The 20,144-nt window shown below is 40.7% G+C and overlaps 1 protein-coding gene across 1 annotated transcript in view; it reads left to right on the forward strand.

Annotated features, from left to right (window-relative positions):
• DNAH14 (dynein axonemal heavy chain 14) overlaps positions 1–20,144 on the forward strand; it is a 182,769-nt gene that overhangs the window by 114,924 nt on the left and 47,701 nt on the right. The window contains exons 45-50 of the mRNA XM_075200978.1: positions 13,802–13,942; positions 14,406–14,538; positions 16,779–16,849; positions 17,714–17,907; positions 18,124–18,252; positions 19,029–19,169. Coding sequence (XP_075057079.1) covers positions 13,802–13,942; positions 14,406–14,538; positions 16,779–16,849; positions 17,714–17,907; positions 18,124–18,252; positions 19,029–19,169 — 809 coding nt within the window. The remainder of the gene's footprint in view (positions 1–13,801; positions 13,943–14,405; positions 14,539–16,778; positions 16,850–17,713; positions 17,908–18,123; positions 18,253–19,028; positions 19,170–20,144) is intronic.

Genomic DNA, 20,144 nt, shown 5'->3' on the forward strand with positions numbered 1-20,144 from the left:
CCATTCTTTATTTATGTTTTACCTCTTCACTTCATCTCCATCCTTCTCCATTCTTCATTTATGTTCTATCTCTTCACTTCATCTCCAGCCCCCTATAATCTTCATTTATGTTTTACCTCTTTAATTCATCTCCATCCCTCTCCATTTTCATTTACGTTCTACCTCTTCACTTCATCTCCATCCTTCTTTACTCTTCATTTATGTTCTATCTCTTCACTTCATCTCCAGCCCCATATAGTCTTCATTTACGTTTTACCTCTTCACTTCATCTCCATCCCTCTCCATTTTCATTTACGTTCTACCTCTATACTTCATCTCCATCCTTCTTTAGTCTTCATTTTTGTTCTATCTCTTCACTTCATCTTCATCCCTCTCCTCTCTTCATTTATGGTCTATCTCTTCACTTCATCTCTAGCCCTCTCCACTTTTCATTTACGTTCTACCTCTTCACTTGATCTCCGTTTCTCTCCATTTTCATTTACGTTCTACCTCTTCACTTCATCTCCATCCTTCTTTACTCTTCATTTATGTTCTATCTCTTCACTTCATCTCCAGCCCCCTATAGTCTTCATTTACGTTTTACCTCTTCACTTCATCTCCATCCCTCTCCATTTTCATTTACGTTCTACCTCTATACTTCATCTCCATCCTTCTTTAGTCTTCATTTTTGTTCTATCTCTTCACTTCATCTTCATCCCTCTCCTCTCTTCATTTATGGTCTATCTCTTTACTTTATCTCCAGCCCTCTGCTCTCTTCACTTACATTCTACCTCTTCACTTCATTCCAGCCCTCTCCTCTCTTCATTTACATTCTATCTCTTCACTTCATCTCCATCCTTTTCCTCTCTTTATTTACGTACTATTTCTTCACTTCACTTCATCTCCATCCTTTTCCTCTCTTTATTTACGTTCTATCTCTTCACTTCATCTCCAGCCCCCTCCTCTCTTCATTTACGTACTATTTCTTCACTTCACTTCATCTCCATCCTTTTCCTCTCTTTATTTACGTTCTATCTCTTCACTTCATCTCCATCCCTCTGCATTCTGAATTTACGTTCTACCTCTTCGCTTCATCTCCATCCTTCTCCTCTCTTCATTTATGTTCTATCTCTATACTTTATCTCCAGCCCTCTGCTCTCTTCATTTACGTTCTACCTCTTCACTTCATTCCAGCCCTCTCCTTTCTTCATTTACATTCTATCTCTTCACTTCATCTCCATCCTTCTTCATTCTTCTTTTATATTCTATCTCTTCACTTCATCTCCATCCCTCCCCACTTTTCATTTACGTTCTACCTCTTCACATCATCTCCAGCCCCCTCCTCTCTTCATTTACGTACTATCTCTTCACTTCACTTCATCTCCATCCTTTTCCTCTCTTTATTTACGTTCTACCTCTTCGCTTCATCTCCATCCTTCTCCTCTCTTCATTTACATTCTATCTCTTCACTTCACTTCATCTCCATCCTTTTCCTCTCTTTATTTACATTCTACCTCTTCACTTCATCTCCATCCTTCTCCTCTCTTCATTTACGTACTATCTCTTCACTTCACTTCATCTCCATCCTTTTCCTCTCTTTATTTACGTTCTACCTCTTCGCTTCATCTCCAGCCCCCTCCTCTCTTCATTTACGTACTATTTCTTCACTTCACTTCATCTCCATCCTTTTCCTCTCTTTATTTACGTTCTATCTCTTCGCTTCATCTCCAGCCCCCTCCTATCTTCATTTACATACTATTTCTTCACTTCACTTCATCTCCATCCTTCTCCTCTCTTCATTTATGTTCTATCTCTTTACTTTATCTCCAGCCCTCTGCTCTCTTCATTTACGTTCTACCTCTTCACTTCATTCCAGCCCTCTCCTCTCTTCATTTATATTCTATCTCTTCACTTCATCTCCATCCTTCTTCATTCTTCTTTTATATTCTATCTCTTCACTTTATCTCCATCCCTCTCCACTTTTCATTTACGTTCTACCTCTTCACTTCATCTCCAGCCCCCTCCTCTCTTCATTTACTTACTATCTCTTCACTTCACTTCATCTCCATCCTTCTCCTCTCTTCATTTACATTCTATCTCTTCACTTCACTTCATCTCCATCCTTTTCCTCTCTTTATTTATGTTCTACCTTTTCGCTTCATCTCCAGCCCCCTCCTCTCTTCATTTACGTACTATTTCTTCACTTCACTTCATCTCCATCCTTTTCCTCTCTTTATTTACGTTCTATCTCTTCACTTCATCTCCATCCCTCTGCATTATGAATTTACGTTCTACCTCTTCGCTTCATCTCCATCCTTCTCCTCTCTTCATTTATGTTCTATCTCTTTACTTTATCTCCAGCCCTCTGCTCTCTTCATTTACGTTCTACCTCTTCACTTCATTCCAGCCCTCTCCTCTCTTCATTTACATTCTATCTCTTCACTTCATCTCCATCCTTCTTCATTCTTCTTTTATATTCTATCTCTTCACTTCATCTCCATCCCTCCCCGCTTTTCATTTACGTTCTACCTCTTCACTTCATCTCCAGCCCCCTCCTCTCTTCATTTACGTACTATTTCTTCACTTCACTTCATCTCCATCCTTTTTCTCTCTTTATTTACGTTCTATCTCTTCACTTCATCTCCATCCCTCTGCATTCTGAATTTACGTTCTACCTCTTCGCTTAATCTCCATCCTTCTCCTCTCTTCATTTATGTTCTATCTCTTTACTTTATCTCCAGCCCTCTGCTCTCTTCATTTACGTTCTACCTCTTCACTTCATTCCAGCCCTCTCCTCTCTTCATTTACATTCTATCTCTTCACTTCACTTCATCTCCATCCTTTTCCTCTCTTTATTTACGTTCTACCTCTTCACTTCATCTCCATCCTTCTCCTCTCTTCATTTACATTCTATCTCTTCACTTCACTTCATCTCCATCCTTTTCCTCTCTTTATTTACGTTCTATCTCTTCGCTTCATCTCCATCCTTCTCCTCTCTATCATTTACATTCTATCTCTTCACTTCACTTCATCTCCATCCTTTTCCTCTCTTTATTTACGTTCTACCTCTTCGCTTCATCTCCATCCTTCTCCTCTCTTCATTTACATTCTATCTCTTCACTTCACTTCATCTCCATCCTTCTCCTCTCTTCATTTACGTTCTATCTCTTCACTTCATCTCCATCCTTTTCCTCTCTTTATTTACGTTCTATCTCTTCACTTCATCTCCATCCCTCTCCATTCTGAATTTACGTTCTACCTCTTCACTTCATCTCCATCCCTCTCCATTTTCATTTACGTTCTACCTCTTCACTTCATCTCCATCCTTCTTTACTCTTCATTTTTGTTCTATCAGTTCACTTCATCTTCATCCCTCTCCTCTCTTCATTTATGGTCTATCTCTTCACTTCATCTCTAGCCCTCTCCACTTTTCATTTACGTTCTACCTCTTCACTTGATCTCCGTTTCTCTCCATTTTCATTTACGTTCTACCTCTTCACTTCATCTCCATCCTTCTTTACTCTTCATTTATGTTCTATCTCTTTACTTTATCTCCAGCCCTCTGCTCTCTTCATTTACATTCTACCTCTTCACTTCATTCCAGCCCTCTCCTCTCTTCATTTACATTCTATCTCTTCACTTCATCTCCATCCTTTTCCTCTCTTTATTTACGTTCTATCTCTTCACTTCATCTCCATCCTTCTTTACTCTTCATTTTTGTTCTATCAGTTCACTTCATCTTCATCCCTCTCCTCTCTTCATTTATGGTCTATCTCTTCACTTCATCTCTAGCCCTCTCCACTTTTCATTTACGTTCTACCTCTTCACTTGATCTCCGTTTCTCTCCATTTTCATTTACGTTCTACCTCTTCACTTCATCTCCATCCTTCTTTACTCTTCATTTATGTTCTATCTCTTTACTTTATCTCCAGCCCTCTGCTCTCTTCATTTACATTCTACCTCTTCACTTCATTCCAGCCCTCTCCTCTCTTCATTTACATTCTATCTCTTCACTTCATCTCCATCCTTTTCCTCTCTTCATTTACATTCTATCTCTTCACTTCACTTCATCTCCATCCTTTTCCTCTCTTTATTTACGTTCTACCTCTTCACTTCATCTCCATCCTTCTCCTCTCTTCATTTACATTCTATCTCTTCACTTCACTTCATCTCCATCCTTTTCCTCTCTTTATTTACGTTCTATCTCTTCGCTTCATCTCCATCCTTCTCCTCTCTATCATTTACATTCTATCTCTTCACTTCACTTCATCTCCATCCTTTTCCTCTCTTTATTTACGTTCTACCTCTTCGCTTCATCTCCATCCTTCTCCTCTCTATCATTTACATTCTATCTCTTCACTTCACTTCATCTCCATCCTTTTCCTCTCTTTATTTACGTTCTATCTCTTCACTTCATCTCCATCCCTCTCCATTCTGAATTTACGTTCTACCTCTTCACTTCATCTCCATCCCTCTCCATTTTCATTTACGTTCTACCTCTTCACTTCATCTCCATCCTTCTTTACTCTTCATATTTGTTCTATCAGTTCACTTCATCTTCATCCCTCTCCTCTCTTCATTTATGGTCTATCTCTTCACTTCATCTCTAGCCCTCTCCACTTTTCATTTACGTTCTACCTCTTCACTTGATCTCCGTTTCTCTCCATTTTCATTTACGTTCTACCTCTTCACTTCATCTCCATCCTTCTTTACTCTTCATTTATGTTCTATCTCTTTACTTTATCTCCAGCCCTCTGCTCTCTTCATTTACATTCTACCTCTTCACTTCATTCCAGCCCTCTCCTCTCTTCATTTACATTCTATCTCTTCACTTCATCTCCATCCTTTTCCTCTCTTTATTTACGTTCTACCTCTTCACTTCATCTCCATCCTTCTCCTCTCTTCATTTACATTCTATCTCTTCACTTCACTTCATCTCCATCCTTTTCCTCTCTTTATTTACGTTCTACCTCTTCGCTTCATCTCCAGCCCCCTCCTCTCTTCATTTACGTACTATTTCTTCACTTCACTTCATCTCCATCCTTTTCCTCTCTTTATTTACGTTCTATCTCTTCACTTCATCTCCATCCCTCTGCATTATGAATTTACGTTCTACCTCTTCGCTTCATCTCCATCCTTCTCCTCTCTTCATTTATGTTCTATCTCTTTACTTTATCTCCAGCCCTCTGCTCTCTTCATTTACGTTCTACCTCTTCACTTCATTCCAGCCCTCTCCTCTCTTCATTTACATTCTATCTCTTCACTTCATCTCCATCCTTCTTCATTCTTCTTTTATATTCTATCTCTTCACTTCATCTCCATCCCTCCCCACTTTTCATTTACGTTCTACCTCTTCACTTCATCTCCAGCCCCCTCCTCTCTTCATTTACGTACTATTTCTTCACTTCACTTCATCTCCATCCTTTTCCTCTCTTTATTTACGTTCTATCTCTTCACTTCATCTCCATCCCTCTGCATTCTAAATTTACGTTTTACCTCTTCGCTTAATCTCCATCCTTCTCCTCTCTTCATTTATGTTCTATCTCTTTACTTTATCTCCAGCCCTCTGCTCTCTTCATTTACGTTCTACCTCTTCACTTCATTCCAGCCCTCTCCTCTCTTCATTTACATTCTATCTCTTCACTTCATCTCCATCCTTCTTCATTCTTCTTTTATATTCTATCTCTTCACTTCATCTCCATCCCTCCCCACTTTTCATTTACGTTCTACCTCTTCACTTCATCTCCATCCTTCTTTACTCTTCATTTATGTTCTATCTCTTTACTTTATCTCCAGCCCTCTGCTCTCTTCATTTACATTCTACCTCTTCACTTCATTCCAGCCCTCTCCTCTCTTCATTTACATTCTATCTCTTCACTTCATCTCCATCCTTTTCCTCTCTTTATTTACGTTCTATCTCTTCACTTCATCTCCATCCCTCTGCATTCTGAATTTACGTTCTACCTCTTCACTTCATCTCCATCCTTCTCCTCTCTTCATTTACGTTCTATCTCTTCACTTCATTCCAGCCCTCTCCTCTCTTCATTTACATTCTATCTCTTCACTTCACTTCATCTCCATCCTTTTCCTCTCTTTATTTACGTTCTACCTCTTCACTTCATCTCCATCCTTCTCCTCTCTTCATTTACGTATTATCTCTTCACTTCACTTCATCTCCATCCTTTTCCTCTCTTTATTTACGTTCTATCTCTTCGCTTCATCTCCATCCTTCTCCTCTCTTCATTTACATTCTATCTCTTCACTTCACTTCATCTCCATCCTTTTCCTCTCTTTATTTACGTTCTACCTCTTCGCTTCATCTCCATCCTTCTCCTCTCTTCATTTACATTCTATCTCTTCACTTCACTTCATCTCCATCCTTCTCCTCTCTTCATTTACGTTCTATCTCTTCACTTCATCTCCATCCCTCTGCATTCTGAATTTACGTTCTACCTCTTCACTTCATCTCCATCCTTTTCCTCTCTTTATTTACGTTCTATCTCTTCGCTTCATCTCCATCCTTCTCCTCTCTTCATTTACATTCTATCTCTTCACTTCACTTCATCTCCATCCTTTTCCTCTCTTTATTTACGTTCTACCTCTTCGCTTCATCTCCATCCTTCTCCTCTCTTCATTTACATTCTATCTCTTCACTTCACTTCATCTCCATCCTTCTCCTCTCTTCATTTACGTTCTATCTCTTCACTTCATCTCCATCCTTTTCCTCTCTTTATTTACGTTCTATCTCTTCACTTCATCTCCATCCCTCTCCATTCTGAATTTACGTTCTACCTCTTCACTTCATCTCCATCCCTCTCCATTTTCATTTACGTTCTACCTCTTCACTTCATCTCCATCCTTCTTTACTCTTCATTTTTGTTCTATCAGTTCACTTCATCTTCATCCCTCTCCTCTCTTCATTTATGGTCTATCTCTTCACTTCATCTCTAGCCCTCTCCACTTTTCATTTACGTTCTACCTCTTCACTTGATCTCCGTTTCTCTCCATTTTCATTTACGTTCTACCTCTTCACTTCATCTCCGTCCTTCTTTACTCTTCATTTATGTTCTATCTCTTTACTTTATCTCCAGCCCTCTGCTCTCTTCATTTACATTCTACCTCTTCACTTCATTCCAGCCCTCTCCTCTCTTCATTTACATTCTATCTCTTCACTTCATCTCCATCCTTTTCCTCTCTTTATTTACGTTCTATCTCTTCACTTCATCTCCATCCTTCTGCATTCTGAATTTACGTTCTACCTCTTCACTTCATCTCCATCCTTCTCCTCTCTTCATTTACGTTCTATCTCTTCACTTCATCTCCATCCTTCTCCTCTCTTCATTTACATTCTATCTCTTCACTTCACTTCATCTCCATCCTTTTCCTCTCTTTATTTACGTTCTACCTCTTCGCTTCATCTCCAGCCCCCTCCTCTCTTCATTTACGTACTATTTCTTCACTTCACTTCATCTCCATCCTTTTCCTCTCTTTATTTACGTTCTATTTCTTCACTTCATCTCCATCCCTCTGCATTATGAATTTACGTTCTACCTCTTCGCTTCATCTCCATCCTTCTCCTCTCTTCATTTATGTTCTATCTCTTTACTTTATCTCCAGCCCTCTGCTCTCTTCATTTACGTTCTACCTCTTCACTTCATTCCAGCCCTCTCCTCTCTTCATTTACATTCTATCTCTTCACTTCATCTCCATCCTTCTTCATTCTTCTTTTATATTCTATCTCTTCACTTCATCTCCATCCCTCCCCACTTTTCATTTACGTTCTACCTCTTCACTTCATCTCCAGCCCCCTCCTCTCTTCATTTACGTACTATTTCTTCACTTCACTTCATCTCCATCCTTTTCCTCTCTTTATTTACGTTCTATCTCTTCACTTCATCTCCATCCCTCTGCATTCTGAATTTACGTTCTACCTCTTCGCTTAATCTCCATCCTTCTCCTCTCTTCATTTATGTTCTATCTCTTTACTTTATCTCCAGCCCTCTGCTCTCTTCATTTACGTTCTACCTCTTTACTTCATTCCAGCCCTCTCCTCTCTTCATTTACATTCTATCTCTTCACTTCATCTCCATCCTTCTTCATTCTTCTTTTATATTCTATCTCTTCACTTCATCTCCATCCCTCCCCACTTTTCATTTACGTTCTACCTCTTCACTTCATCTCCAGCCCCCTCCTCTCTTCATTTACGTACTATCTCTTCGCTTCACTTCATCTCCATCCTTTTCCTCTCTTTATGTACGTTCTACCTCTTCGCTTCATCTCCATCCTTCTCCTCTCTTCATTTACATTCTATCTCTTCACTTCACTTCATCTCCATCCTTTTCCTCTATTTATTTACGTTCTACCTCTTCACTTCATCTCCATCCTTCTCCTCTCTTCATTTACGTTCTATTTCTTCGCTTCACTTCATCTCCATCCTTTTCCTCTCTTTATTTACGTTCTACCTCTTCACTTCATCTCCATCCTTCTCCTCTCTTCATTTATGTTCTATCTCTTCACTTTATCTCCATCCCTCTCCACTTTTCATTTACGTTCTACCTCTTCACTTCATCTCCAGCCCCCTACTCTCTTCATTTACGTACTATCTCTTCACTTCACTTCATCTCCCTCCTTCTCCTCTCTTCATTTACGTACTATCTCTTCACTTCATCTCCATCCTTTTCCTCTCTTTATTTACGTTCTACCTCTTCGCTTCATCTCCAGCCCCCTCCTCTCTTCATTTACGTACTATTTCTTCACTTCACTTCATCTCCATCCTTTTCCTCTCTTTATTTACGTTCTATCTCTTCGCTTCATCTCCAGCCCCCTCCTATCTTCATTTACGTACTATTTCTTCACTTCACTTCATCTCCATCCTTCTCCTCTCTTCATTTATGTTCTATCTCTTTACTTTATCTCCAACCCTCTGCTCTCTTCATTTACGTTCTACCTCTTCACTTCATTCCAGCCCTCTCCTCTCTTCATTTACATTCTATCTCTTCACTTCATCTCCTTCCTTCTTCATTCTTCTTTTATATTCTATCTCTTCACTTTATCTCCATCCCTCTCCACTTTTCATTTACGTTCTACCTCTTCACTTCATCTCCAGCCCCCTCCTCTCTTCATTTACTTACTATCTCTTCACTTCACTTCATCTCCATCCTTTTCCTCTCTTTATTTACGTTCTATCTCTTCACTTCATCTCCATCCCTCTGCATTCTGAATTTACGTTCTACCTCTTCGCTTAATCTCCATCCTTCTCCTCTTTTCATTTATGTTCTATCTCTTTACTTTATCTCCAGCCCTCTGTTCTCTTCATTTACGTTCTACCTCTTCACTTCATTCCAGCCCTCTCCTCTCTTCATTTACATTCTATCTCTTCACTTCACTTCATCTCCATCCTTTTCCTCTCTTTATTTACGTTCTACCTCTTCACTTCATCTCCATCCTTCTCCTCTCTTCATTTACGTATTATCTCTTCACTTCACTTCATCTCCATCCTTTTCCTCTCTTCATTTACATTCTATCTCTTCACTCTATCTCCATCCTTCTTCACTTTTCATTTACGTTCTACCTCTTCACTTTATCTCCAGCCCCCTCCTCTCTTCATTTACGTACTATCTCTTCACTTCACTTCATCTCCATCCTTCTCCTCTCTTTATTTACGTTCTATCTCTTCGCTTCATCTCCATCCCCCTCCTCTCTTCATTTACGTTCTATCTCTTCACTTCATCTCCATCCTTCTCCTCTCTTCATTTACGTTCTACCTCTTCACTTCATCTCCAGCCCCCTATACTCTTCATTTATGTTTTACCTCTTCACTTCATCTCCATCCTTCTCCTCTCTTCAATTACGTTCTATCTCTTTACTTCATCTCCATTTATCAACATTCTTCATTTTATGATCTAATCTTCATTTCACCTTCACTGTTCTCCATTTCATGTTGTACCTTTTCACTTAATATCTGTTTATCTTACATTCTCCATGTGATTTTATCCCTCTTTATTTCTTTACCCTAAGTTTTATTATTTATTTAGTGTTCTAATTCTTCATCACCCATATATTCTCCATTCTACTTCTTCACTTGATCTCCAGTCCCTATATTCTTACATGTAAATTTCAAATCTTCATTTCAACATTGTCCTTCATTTTATCTTCATTCATTTGATGTTTCTCCACTTTTTTACAGTGGACCCTTCACAAACATTCTACCTCATCTTCGCCTGTTTAACGCCTTTTCTAACACTAAAGTACTCTTGTTCTTACTGTTGATTTGTTTTGACCTCAGATATATGTCTGCCTTCTTCCGACGCCTGTCACTGGCCTGTCTGGATATTCTCTTGTTGTGACTGCTCCATTGGTTCTTATATCATCAGACTTGCTATGGTCATAAGCCCTTTCTGTGATACTCCTCATCTACCCACCCTGTCTATTTATGCTAGTTCCTGCCTTGGGATTCCATTCACCATCAACTGCTGATCTTCACATATTCTTCCTATGTCTGTTTGTACTTTTTGCATCATTTCTTTAGCATATAAACACAATAAAATTGCAGACAGTCTCAAAGCATTGGAAATATTTATAGCACTGAATAAAAGGACTGTCTTGTGATGCCAACTATGCATTTTGCATCTTTAGATTATGAAGTGTTTATTCAATCCAGTTCTATTCCTTTGTTTTTACAGGCTTTCTGCTGATTATTTTCCATAGTGTAAAAGGCCGTGTACTTAGATAAACAGTACACTAGACAAAACACATTAATCACTGGCTGGGAAACTGCACTATTTTTTTTCTTTCTGTTTTTATATATTAGTTTTGTTGTATTTAATCGGTGGACCGCAGACTCTTAACCTTTTCCTTCCGGGCCCCAGATTATGTCTGTGAATCATCTTTGAGACCCATGGGTTCTGTCTTTGATTATTAATGTGCTTCTTTATAATAACTATATTGTTGAATACAAATTAAATATGCTTTTGTTAACATACGTGGTGACTCATGTTTGGGGTCTTGACATCATTATTTTTTAATTAGATGCAAATTGTGCAGTTCCGCTTCTATAGTTCTTCTTGCCGGACAAGTTTCTCATCCAGTACATCTGGCCACTTGGCCAGAGCAGCCAGACCCATGTCCAATTTGGCTGCACATGTACGTGGCTAAACAGACAAACCTGATTGTCCTGCACTTAAGGCCAACCGTCTAGATCCCTTTGGCAGAATTATTGGGTTGGAAGAGACAGAGGTTAGCAGCACTGTGGCTCAGTGGTTAGCACTTCTACATTACAGCACTGGGGTCATGAGTTCAATTCCTGACCATCACCTTATCTGTGCAGAGTTTGTATGTTCTCCCCATGTTTGCGTGGGTTCCCTTCGGGTGCTCCGGTTTCCTCCCACACTCCAAAAACATACTGGTAGGTTAATTGGCTGCTAACAAATTGACCCTAGTCTCTCTCTGTCTGTGTGTGTGTGTATGTTAGGGAATTTAGACTGTAAGCTCCAATGGGGCAGGGACTGATGTGAGTGAGTTCTCTGTACAGCACTGCAGAACTAGTGGCGCTATATAAATAAATGATGATGATGATAATCTAACCCCGTCTCCCGCCAGGGGTTCTGCCACATTGAGCGGGACCAACAGTATTTTTATGGTCTTCAAAATCTCATATTATTTAGGCGCCATTATTTATTTATCTATGATCATTTATTTAGCGACAATCATGTTATCCAGCCAATTAACCTACCTGTATGTTTTTTGGAGTGTGGGAGGAAACCGAGGTGCTCAGAGGAAACCCACGCAAACACGGAGTGAAGATACAAAGGTATGTTTACTAAACTGCGGGTTTGAAAAAGTAGAGATGTTGCTTATAGCAACCACTCAGATTCTAGCTGTCATTTTGTAGAATGTACTAAATAAATGATAACTAGAATCTGATTGGCTGCTATAGGCAACATCTCCACATATTCAAACCCGCAGTTTAGTAAATATCATACTTACCTACTTTCTTCAGCTCCCTTCCGGGAGCCAGCCAGTGGAGGGGGGCGTGAAGGGGCGGGGTGGCCGAAATCGCGTCATTTCGGCCCCGCCCCCTGTGACGTCATGACGCAAATTGCGTCATTTGACAGCGGGGGCGGGGCCAAACGCCGCGATTCACCGGGAATCGCGGCGTTTGGGATCTAATTCTGCCCACTTCACTAGGAAGTGGGGCACTTCCTAGTGAAGTGGGCAGAATTCGGGAGATTGCCACACTCGCCCGGGAGTCCGGGAGACTCTCACAAAATGCGGGAGTCTCCCGGACATTCCGGGAGAGTTGGCAAGTATGGTAAATATACCCCACAAACTCCACACAGATAGGACTCTGGTTGTAGTTGAAGCCGTAACCCCAACATTCCGAGGCAGCAATGCTAACCTGTAGTGTATGTCCTTATTTTGCATCTTTAGGGACTACTACTGCAAAGTATAGTAGATAGGCGACCTGTAGGACCACCATAGCAGCAGAATGTTGATGCATTAGACTACTCCAATAACTAAACTGCTACAGTGCATTGTTTTTCCCTGGTATCCAGTAAATAATAATTGCACATCTATCTCCAGCAGTATTAGTTAAAGATCGCTGTATGTATGCGCGGTGTCGGCTATCTATACTCTGTAGCTGCGGGGATTTCTCCAGGCCTGCGTGGCACTGATACTTATCAGACATGACAGAACTCTTTCCCAGGACATTCTGCAGCGTTTTTGATGTCAGTTACTAAAAATAGTCTTATTTGCAGGCTGTCAGATTTGACTCTCTGTTCCGTAGTTAGCGTGCTGACAGTGCATTCAGTCCCAACTCATTTATCACTAATTGTCCCTGCACAGTCTTTACATCCAAGGCATCTATTTATATGGTGGGTATTTGTAAAATATACATCATTTATCTTAGTGAGAAGAATGCAGCTCCCTCATCCGAAGGCATTGCATAGTATGTATATTTCGGCTCATGCCCACTGGTGTTTTAATATGTGTGTGTTCTAGCATTAATAAACACAGCAGTGGGTATGAGGCCTTAAAGTCATACAACTATTTTCTCTTCTTTTTTTTTTCATTTGTCTGAATTAGTTTTTTAGATAAAGTAAACTTGTCATAAATTGACTTTTTCTGATTTAGTGGTACATTAAACTGTACCTGACACACAGTGTAAGCAGCCATTTTGTGCACTGAACCAATGTCCCTGAGCATGCATCGACTGCCTAGCAACCAGCAACCTCACTGAAGGACTTTCTCATTGGTTCCCGCTGAAATGAAACTGGTTCAGTCCACAAAATGGCTGCAGCAATGACATCTCTGGTTTCTAGTGTTCCTAATAAAAAGCGTTCTCATGAATATTGGTTCCACCAACAAAATGGCTGCCATCACTAAGAGTAGGCAACAGATTGGGGCTGCCTGGTCTGGGGGACAAGGGGACACCTGCCCCCTAAGGCCTGTGCCATAGTGGGCTACCTTGGACTGGGTCACTGGGCTATCTGCATTTTTAGTTCTGAGTCTTGTCTGAGTCTAAAATTTGCCAGCCAGCCCATGGGGACAGGTAGATTATAAAGATAACAATATCTTGCTAGCTATGAAATAACTATAAAACAATCTGCTCTGTCTTTAATACAGAACATCATGACATACAGTAAGTACCTATTTGCATTAGCTATCCCACGATTCCTAGGTGTAGGTTCATTAGAATATTTTGGATTTTCCTGAGAATTGCTTGCTTACTTAAAATAAAGCAAAAATAACACTTGCAGTAGCCAATTTCTTGTCACATTTTCTTTAAAAAACAATTTTAATATAATTTTTTTCCTCTTAGAGAGTTTATTATTCTCAGAATTGAACCTGTTGAAGGACAGAGGAGGCGCTCTTCAGAGATTTATTTCTACAGTGGACAGCGTGAGGTATTCCTTCCTGACCAGCCTCCTCCTTCTACACAAGCAGCCGGTTCTCCTCACAGGTGAGCGCAGCCATTGTCCCAAGTCATAGGGGTAGATTTACTAAAGCTTCTAAAAGCAAAAGTGGAGGTGTTGCCCATAGCAACCAATCAAATTCCAGCTACCATTTATCTTGTACATTCTAGAATATGATAGCTGAAATCTGATTGGTTGCTATGGGCAACAGCTCCACTTTTGCTTTTAGAAGCTTTAGTAAATCTGCCCTATAGTGTCAGTGTATATCCCTGATGCACTCCGATACTGTAGGTGTGTGATGCACTGTGACATCGTCCTCCGTAAATATGGGACTGTGTCAGGGGCTCTTCCTGGATATGGCTGCCATTTGTTTCCCGCAGGTTTATGCTAGCGTTAATTGTGACCCTGCCCACTAAGGGGTGTAGTCAGAGGTACAGGATGGAATGTGGGTGGCTCTATACATCCGTCTGGCCGCTCCAATGTTGTCTATATTTGTTTTTATATTTCTAGGTGATTCTGGAGTCGGAAAATCTACTTTAATCCAGAATATGCTTGAAAAGCTCCGGAAACCAGATGGACTTTGTGTAAAAAACGGAACTGTGCTAGGGGATATCTTCCTATTTAATGAATCAAAGAAAATAAGGTATTATTTTATATACTGTATTATTGCTGGGAATAAATATCATAATCTCAGTTAAGTACACATAGGGAGGGATTCAGTTCAACGCAATGTGTCTAAGGATCAGACCACGGAGACACATAGCGCTGATCTTCAGGCTGGAATCTCCACTTACTTTTCCTCGCACCTCTTTGGGGAGATTCCTTACCGTAATAGCCAGTCATGTGACACCTGACATCACCGGCCATGTGCCTCCTCACGTTGCGGTGATGGTAGGTGATACATCGCCGGCTATTGAATCTACCCCATAATATTAGGGTAGTTTTTAGTGGAGTTATAATAAAGTATAAAGTTCTACTTACCTGGGGTGCAGCATTCCTCTGATCCAATAGGTGTCCTTGAATTCTCCAGCACTGCTCTCCTCTCTACCACTAAGGGGGGCCTGTGCCAGACACAGTAGTATTATTCATGTCCCTTTTCCTTACTATGAATTGGGGTTGCAGAACAATGGTACAACAAGACTTGGGGATAAATGTATCAAACATCGGTTTTGTAAAATAGGCAACTGGAAAATGTAGATTTACCAACCCCACACGCTGGGTTTTGTCTTTAATAAAATTGGCATTTTAAATCCCACCGGCAAAATCGCAGAAAATCTACATTTTTACAAAACCAAAGGTTGATACATTTACCCCTGGGAATCCCAGCACATGGTACACTAAGACTTGGGGTCTCAGAATGATGGCATGCTGGCACATAGAGTCCAAGAACTTGGCACACTAGGACTTGGGGTCCCAGAACATAGCACACTAAGACTTGGGGTCTCAGAACATGGCACACTAAGACTTGGGGTCTCAGAATGATGGCACACTAAGACTTGGGGTCTCAGAATGATGGCACACTAAGTCTTGGGGTCCCAGAACATGGCACACTAATACTTGGGGTCCCAGAACATGGCACACCAAGTCTTGGGGTCCCAGAACATGGCACACTAAGACTTGGGGTTCCAGAACATGGCACACTAATACTTGGGGTCTCAGAACATGGTTTACTAAGACTTGTGGTCTCAGAATGATGGCACACTAAGACTTGGGGTCCCAGAACATGGCACACTAAGACTTGGGGTCCCAGAACATGGCACACTAAGACTTGGGGTCCCAGAACATGGCAAACTAAGACTTGGGGTCTCAGAATGATGGCATGCTGACATATGGAGTCCAATAAAATGGTATATTAAGACTTGGGGTCCCAGAATGATGACACACTAAGATTTTGGCCCCAAAACACGTTACACTAAGACTTGGGGTCCAAAAACATGTTACACTAAGACTTGGGGTTCCGGAACATGGCACACTAAGACTTGGGGTCCCAGAACATGACACACTAAGACTTGGGGTTCCAGAACATGGCACACTAAGACTTGGGGTTCCAAACATGGCACACTAAGACTTGGGGTTCCGGAACATGGCACACTAAGACTTGGGGTCCCAGAACATGACACACTAAGACTTGGGGTCCCAGAACATGGCACACTAAGACTTGGGGTCCCAGAACATGGCACACTAAGACTTGGGGTTCCAGAACATGGCACACTAAGACTTGGGGTTCCAAACATGGCACACTAAGACTTGGGGTTCCGGAACATGACACACTAAGACTTGGGGTTCCAAACATGGCACACTAAGACTTGGGGTTCCGGAACATGGCATACTAAGACTTGGGGTCCCGGAACATGGCACACTAAGACTTGGGGTTCCAGAACATGGCACACTAAGACTTGAGGTCCCAGAACATGGCACACTAAGACTTGGGGTCCCAGAATATGGTACACTAAGACTTGAGGTCCCAGAACATGGCACACTAAGACTTGGGGTCCCAGAACATGGCACACTAAGACTTGGAGTCCAAGAACATGGCACACTAAGACTTGGGGTCCCATAAAATGGCACACTAAGACTTGGGGTCCCAGAACATGGCACACTAAGACATGGGGTCCCAGAGTGATGGCACACTAAGACTTGGGGTCCCAAAGTGATGGCACGCTTAGACTAGAATGATATCATGCTCGGACTTGGGTTAACAGCTAAACATATAACTGAGCACCACTGATTCAGACAATAGTTCTGAATGCTGAAATTCTGTCATGAGACTGGGGATTGGATTGAATGAAGATATAAATAAAACGGAGCCTGTGTGATTTTCAGATTGTACCCAGTTCATCTCCATTAGCATTTATGGATTAACTGACTTCTTGATGCGATCAGTCTTTTGCAGAATATTACATCAATAACAGCGGTTTCAGGAGGTGATGAAGATTTAGCGTTACCTGCTGAAGGTACGTCCGTGTGACGCTCTGGGAATTACTAACAGTAAAATACAGATATAGTGAGACTAGAAGAGAAAAAACACGTTTCATAAGTTCATCTCAGACAGTTACGTGGTGACTCAGCTGTAAGGTAGAAAGTATTACTAAGCCAAGATGTCTAATTATAAGCTCACAAATTTATTATTTAATTTATTTTATAGTTTTGCTTTTGTGCTTTTTTTTTAAGGGGTAAATCAGTTTTACAGTTGTGGCTGCCCCCTGCTTGTCAATCACCAGTCATATCTCCTAATACACCTACCTTACAAGATAATTAGGACAGACAGGATAATCGTGCTGCTCTCTGTGTACTGAAGATATTGTGGTGTCTGTGATGACTTCTGTGGGAATCCAGGATTCTAGAACCAATCACATTGTCTGTCTGCAGCCTGGTACAGGGTAGTGAGGACTGAGCCTGGCATCTCCTGTTATATGACAAACAGCAGAGATGTGGGCACATGGCGTAAATAACTTACATTAAATAGTTCTATAGTAATATAATGAACATGTCTAAAAGTGGACAATCCTTTTAATAGCACTACTTGGAGATCCCTTGTACTGGCTGCATAGGATGGTTATCTATTGATCTTATGTATAAGTATACCGGTGTATAAGTATACAATACTGGTGTAATATAGTAGTGTAATAGCAGTGGAATATTGGTGTAATAGTGATGTAATACCGGTGTTATAGCAGTGTAATACTGGTGTAATAGTTGTTTAATACTGGTGTAATAGTGGTGTAATAGTTGTTTAATACTGGTGTAATAGTGCTGTAATAGGAGTGGACCATCCATCATAAATAAATCATGCATAATTTATGTTATGCTTTCCATAGATGGATCACTTTTCGGCCTTGTCACAGACGGATCGATGTCTGCAAACAAATCAGGCACTGGGAAAATGAACCAACTGGTAGTTTCTGTGGTACAGTTAGGGCCACACACCAGTGCAGCCAAAATACGGAGCCAGATCCTCAGCAAACTGGTGAAGAAAGGTCGGGATATCCTGGGGCCACCGAGGTCTAAACAAGTGAGAATAACCAGCTAATGTTCTCTGTATGGGGGGTTATCTGCTCCCCCGTTCTTCCTACCTCTGTATGTCATTTGTGGTTTGGGTTGGATTAGCCCTTAAAATGTAACTGTAATCTTACTCGTCAGCGTTACACAATAGTGAAATAGGACCTAGCTCTTTGTACTTTACATTATATAACGGTCTCTTTCACCTTCCTCATGTTCTTTCCCTTAGATGAATGTATTTATTGATGATCTGAATATGCCAAACCCAGAGCAATATGGCGCCCAACCACCTCTCGAGATGATTCGGCAATTTCTAGAGCTTGGCGGGATCTATGACACTAAGACACTTACCTGGAAGGTAGGTACACTCATCCCTTCACTATCGGAGCACAGGAAAACCTTGTAAGGAACAAACCACAAAGGGAACATTTGGGGATACATGTATGTTATGCATTTATATAAATAATACATTGATACAGTTCAATCCTTTATAAACAATACTTATATTTTATTATACCTGAATTCACACAAAACACAAAACCATGGCTATAGTTTTAAAAAAGAAGCTTATCTATGTTTAATACATTTTCAGAAGCAACCCTTACTAATAGAAGTGTGTGGGGGATCAATACTTTTTGAGAGTGACTCCTGCCAGTTCCTGCAGTCCTGTGGTGCCCCAGTCATTACAATGTGGAGTTTGAAAGCATCCACTAGAGGCCCAGTTGATAACATCCATCTGTAGTCCAGGCTCTGAGCCCTAGAGCATCATGGGACTTTAGGAACCCACACTGTAGGTGTTCTAGGTCCTGTAGAATCTTGGACGTGGAGCAGTCAGGGGTTTTTTTTTAGGGGAAGGTGATTTATTCCAAAGGTAAATATTTTCATGGACTTCTTTCAAATGCCATTAGAGGCTTCTAGTGTATATAACTTATAGTAATATGGGAAAGCAATATGACAGTCTCTCATAGGGTAGTCCTTACATGGAACCTCATCTTTGCATTTACTGAGGAGCTTCCCCAAATATTACAAAATTCAATGCACATGTAAGGTTTGTAAGTGGGACCACTGTGAATATTATTTAGTCTGTTAAACAAATTATTATTGATTACACCACGATCAATTATTTCCACACAGAATATCCAGGACGTCTCTCTGGTGGCTGCGTGTGCGCCCCCTAGTGGAGGTAGACATGACATCAGCCCGCGTCTACTCAAACACTTCTGCATGTTCACTCTGCCTCACCCCTCTGTGCAGGCGCTACAGCATATCTTCCAGGTAATCGCAAGATACAACATTATCACAAAAGTGTGGACAGAATAATAGTAATCCATAGTGATGTACTGCCTGGCCTATAACAATTTACAATACATTAGTATTATATAAGAAAATGTGTTACATAGAAATCAGTATCCATACATCAAGGTACAGACAACAGTTGCAGTGATAAAGGCAAGATATAATTAAAAAGAAAGGATAATGTTATTTAGGTTGGATTTTCATTGTTTAGAATAATTGTTTTGGAACCTACATTTGTTACAATGATTCATAAAAATGATGAAAATTGACCAAACTAGCCAACCAGGTTGCACCATGTGTGACCAGCGTAATAGTCTTGATATCCGTCCTCCCCGATGCTGCCCATTCATCACCCGTATATACCCTGTAGAGCTATCATTTCACATAGTTACATACATTACATGGTATATTATAGGGATGAACCAAGACGTCAACCTTTCACGTACTAGAGAAGCTGGAATCTGGGTTATCTTCCCCTCTTGGTGTTTGTGAAGAAGCCTCACTGTGTGCGTTAATGAACAAGACAACTTTATAAACACTTTCGCTCTCTTTATGGTTACTACCTAAATAGATTGTAAGCTAGGGAACGGTCTCTCTCCAAACTTGTCTTTTTTTATCCTTTACACTCTTGAGAATTGTTCCAGTGTCTTATAATTCTTTGCTGGCCCCTTGTGGCACTGACTGGATAAAACATACAATCATGACCTAGGGGTATATTTACTAAACTGCAGGTTTAAAAAAGTGGAGATGTTGCCTATAGCAACCAATCAGATTCTAGCTGTCATTTATTTAGTACATTCTACAAAATGACAGCTAGAATCTGATTGGTTGCTATAGCAGCATTTCCACTTTTTCAAACCCGCAGTTTAGCAAATATACCGCTAATGTCTAACTCTGTATTTAGCTACCCCAACGATACTGTCCCAGGGATGGGCGGGTAAATCTAAGATTACA

This window comes from Mixophyes fleayi, chromosome 3 (assembly GCF_038048845.1).
Source record: "Mixophyes fleayi isolate aMixFle1 chromosome 3, aMixFle1.hap1, whole genome shotgun sequence".
NCBI classification, from domain to species: Eukaryota; Metazoa; Chordata; class Amphibia; order Anura; family Limnodynastidae; genus Mixophyes; species Mixophyes fleayi.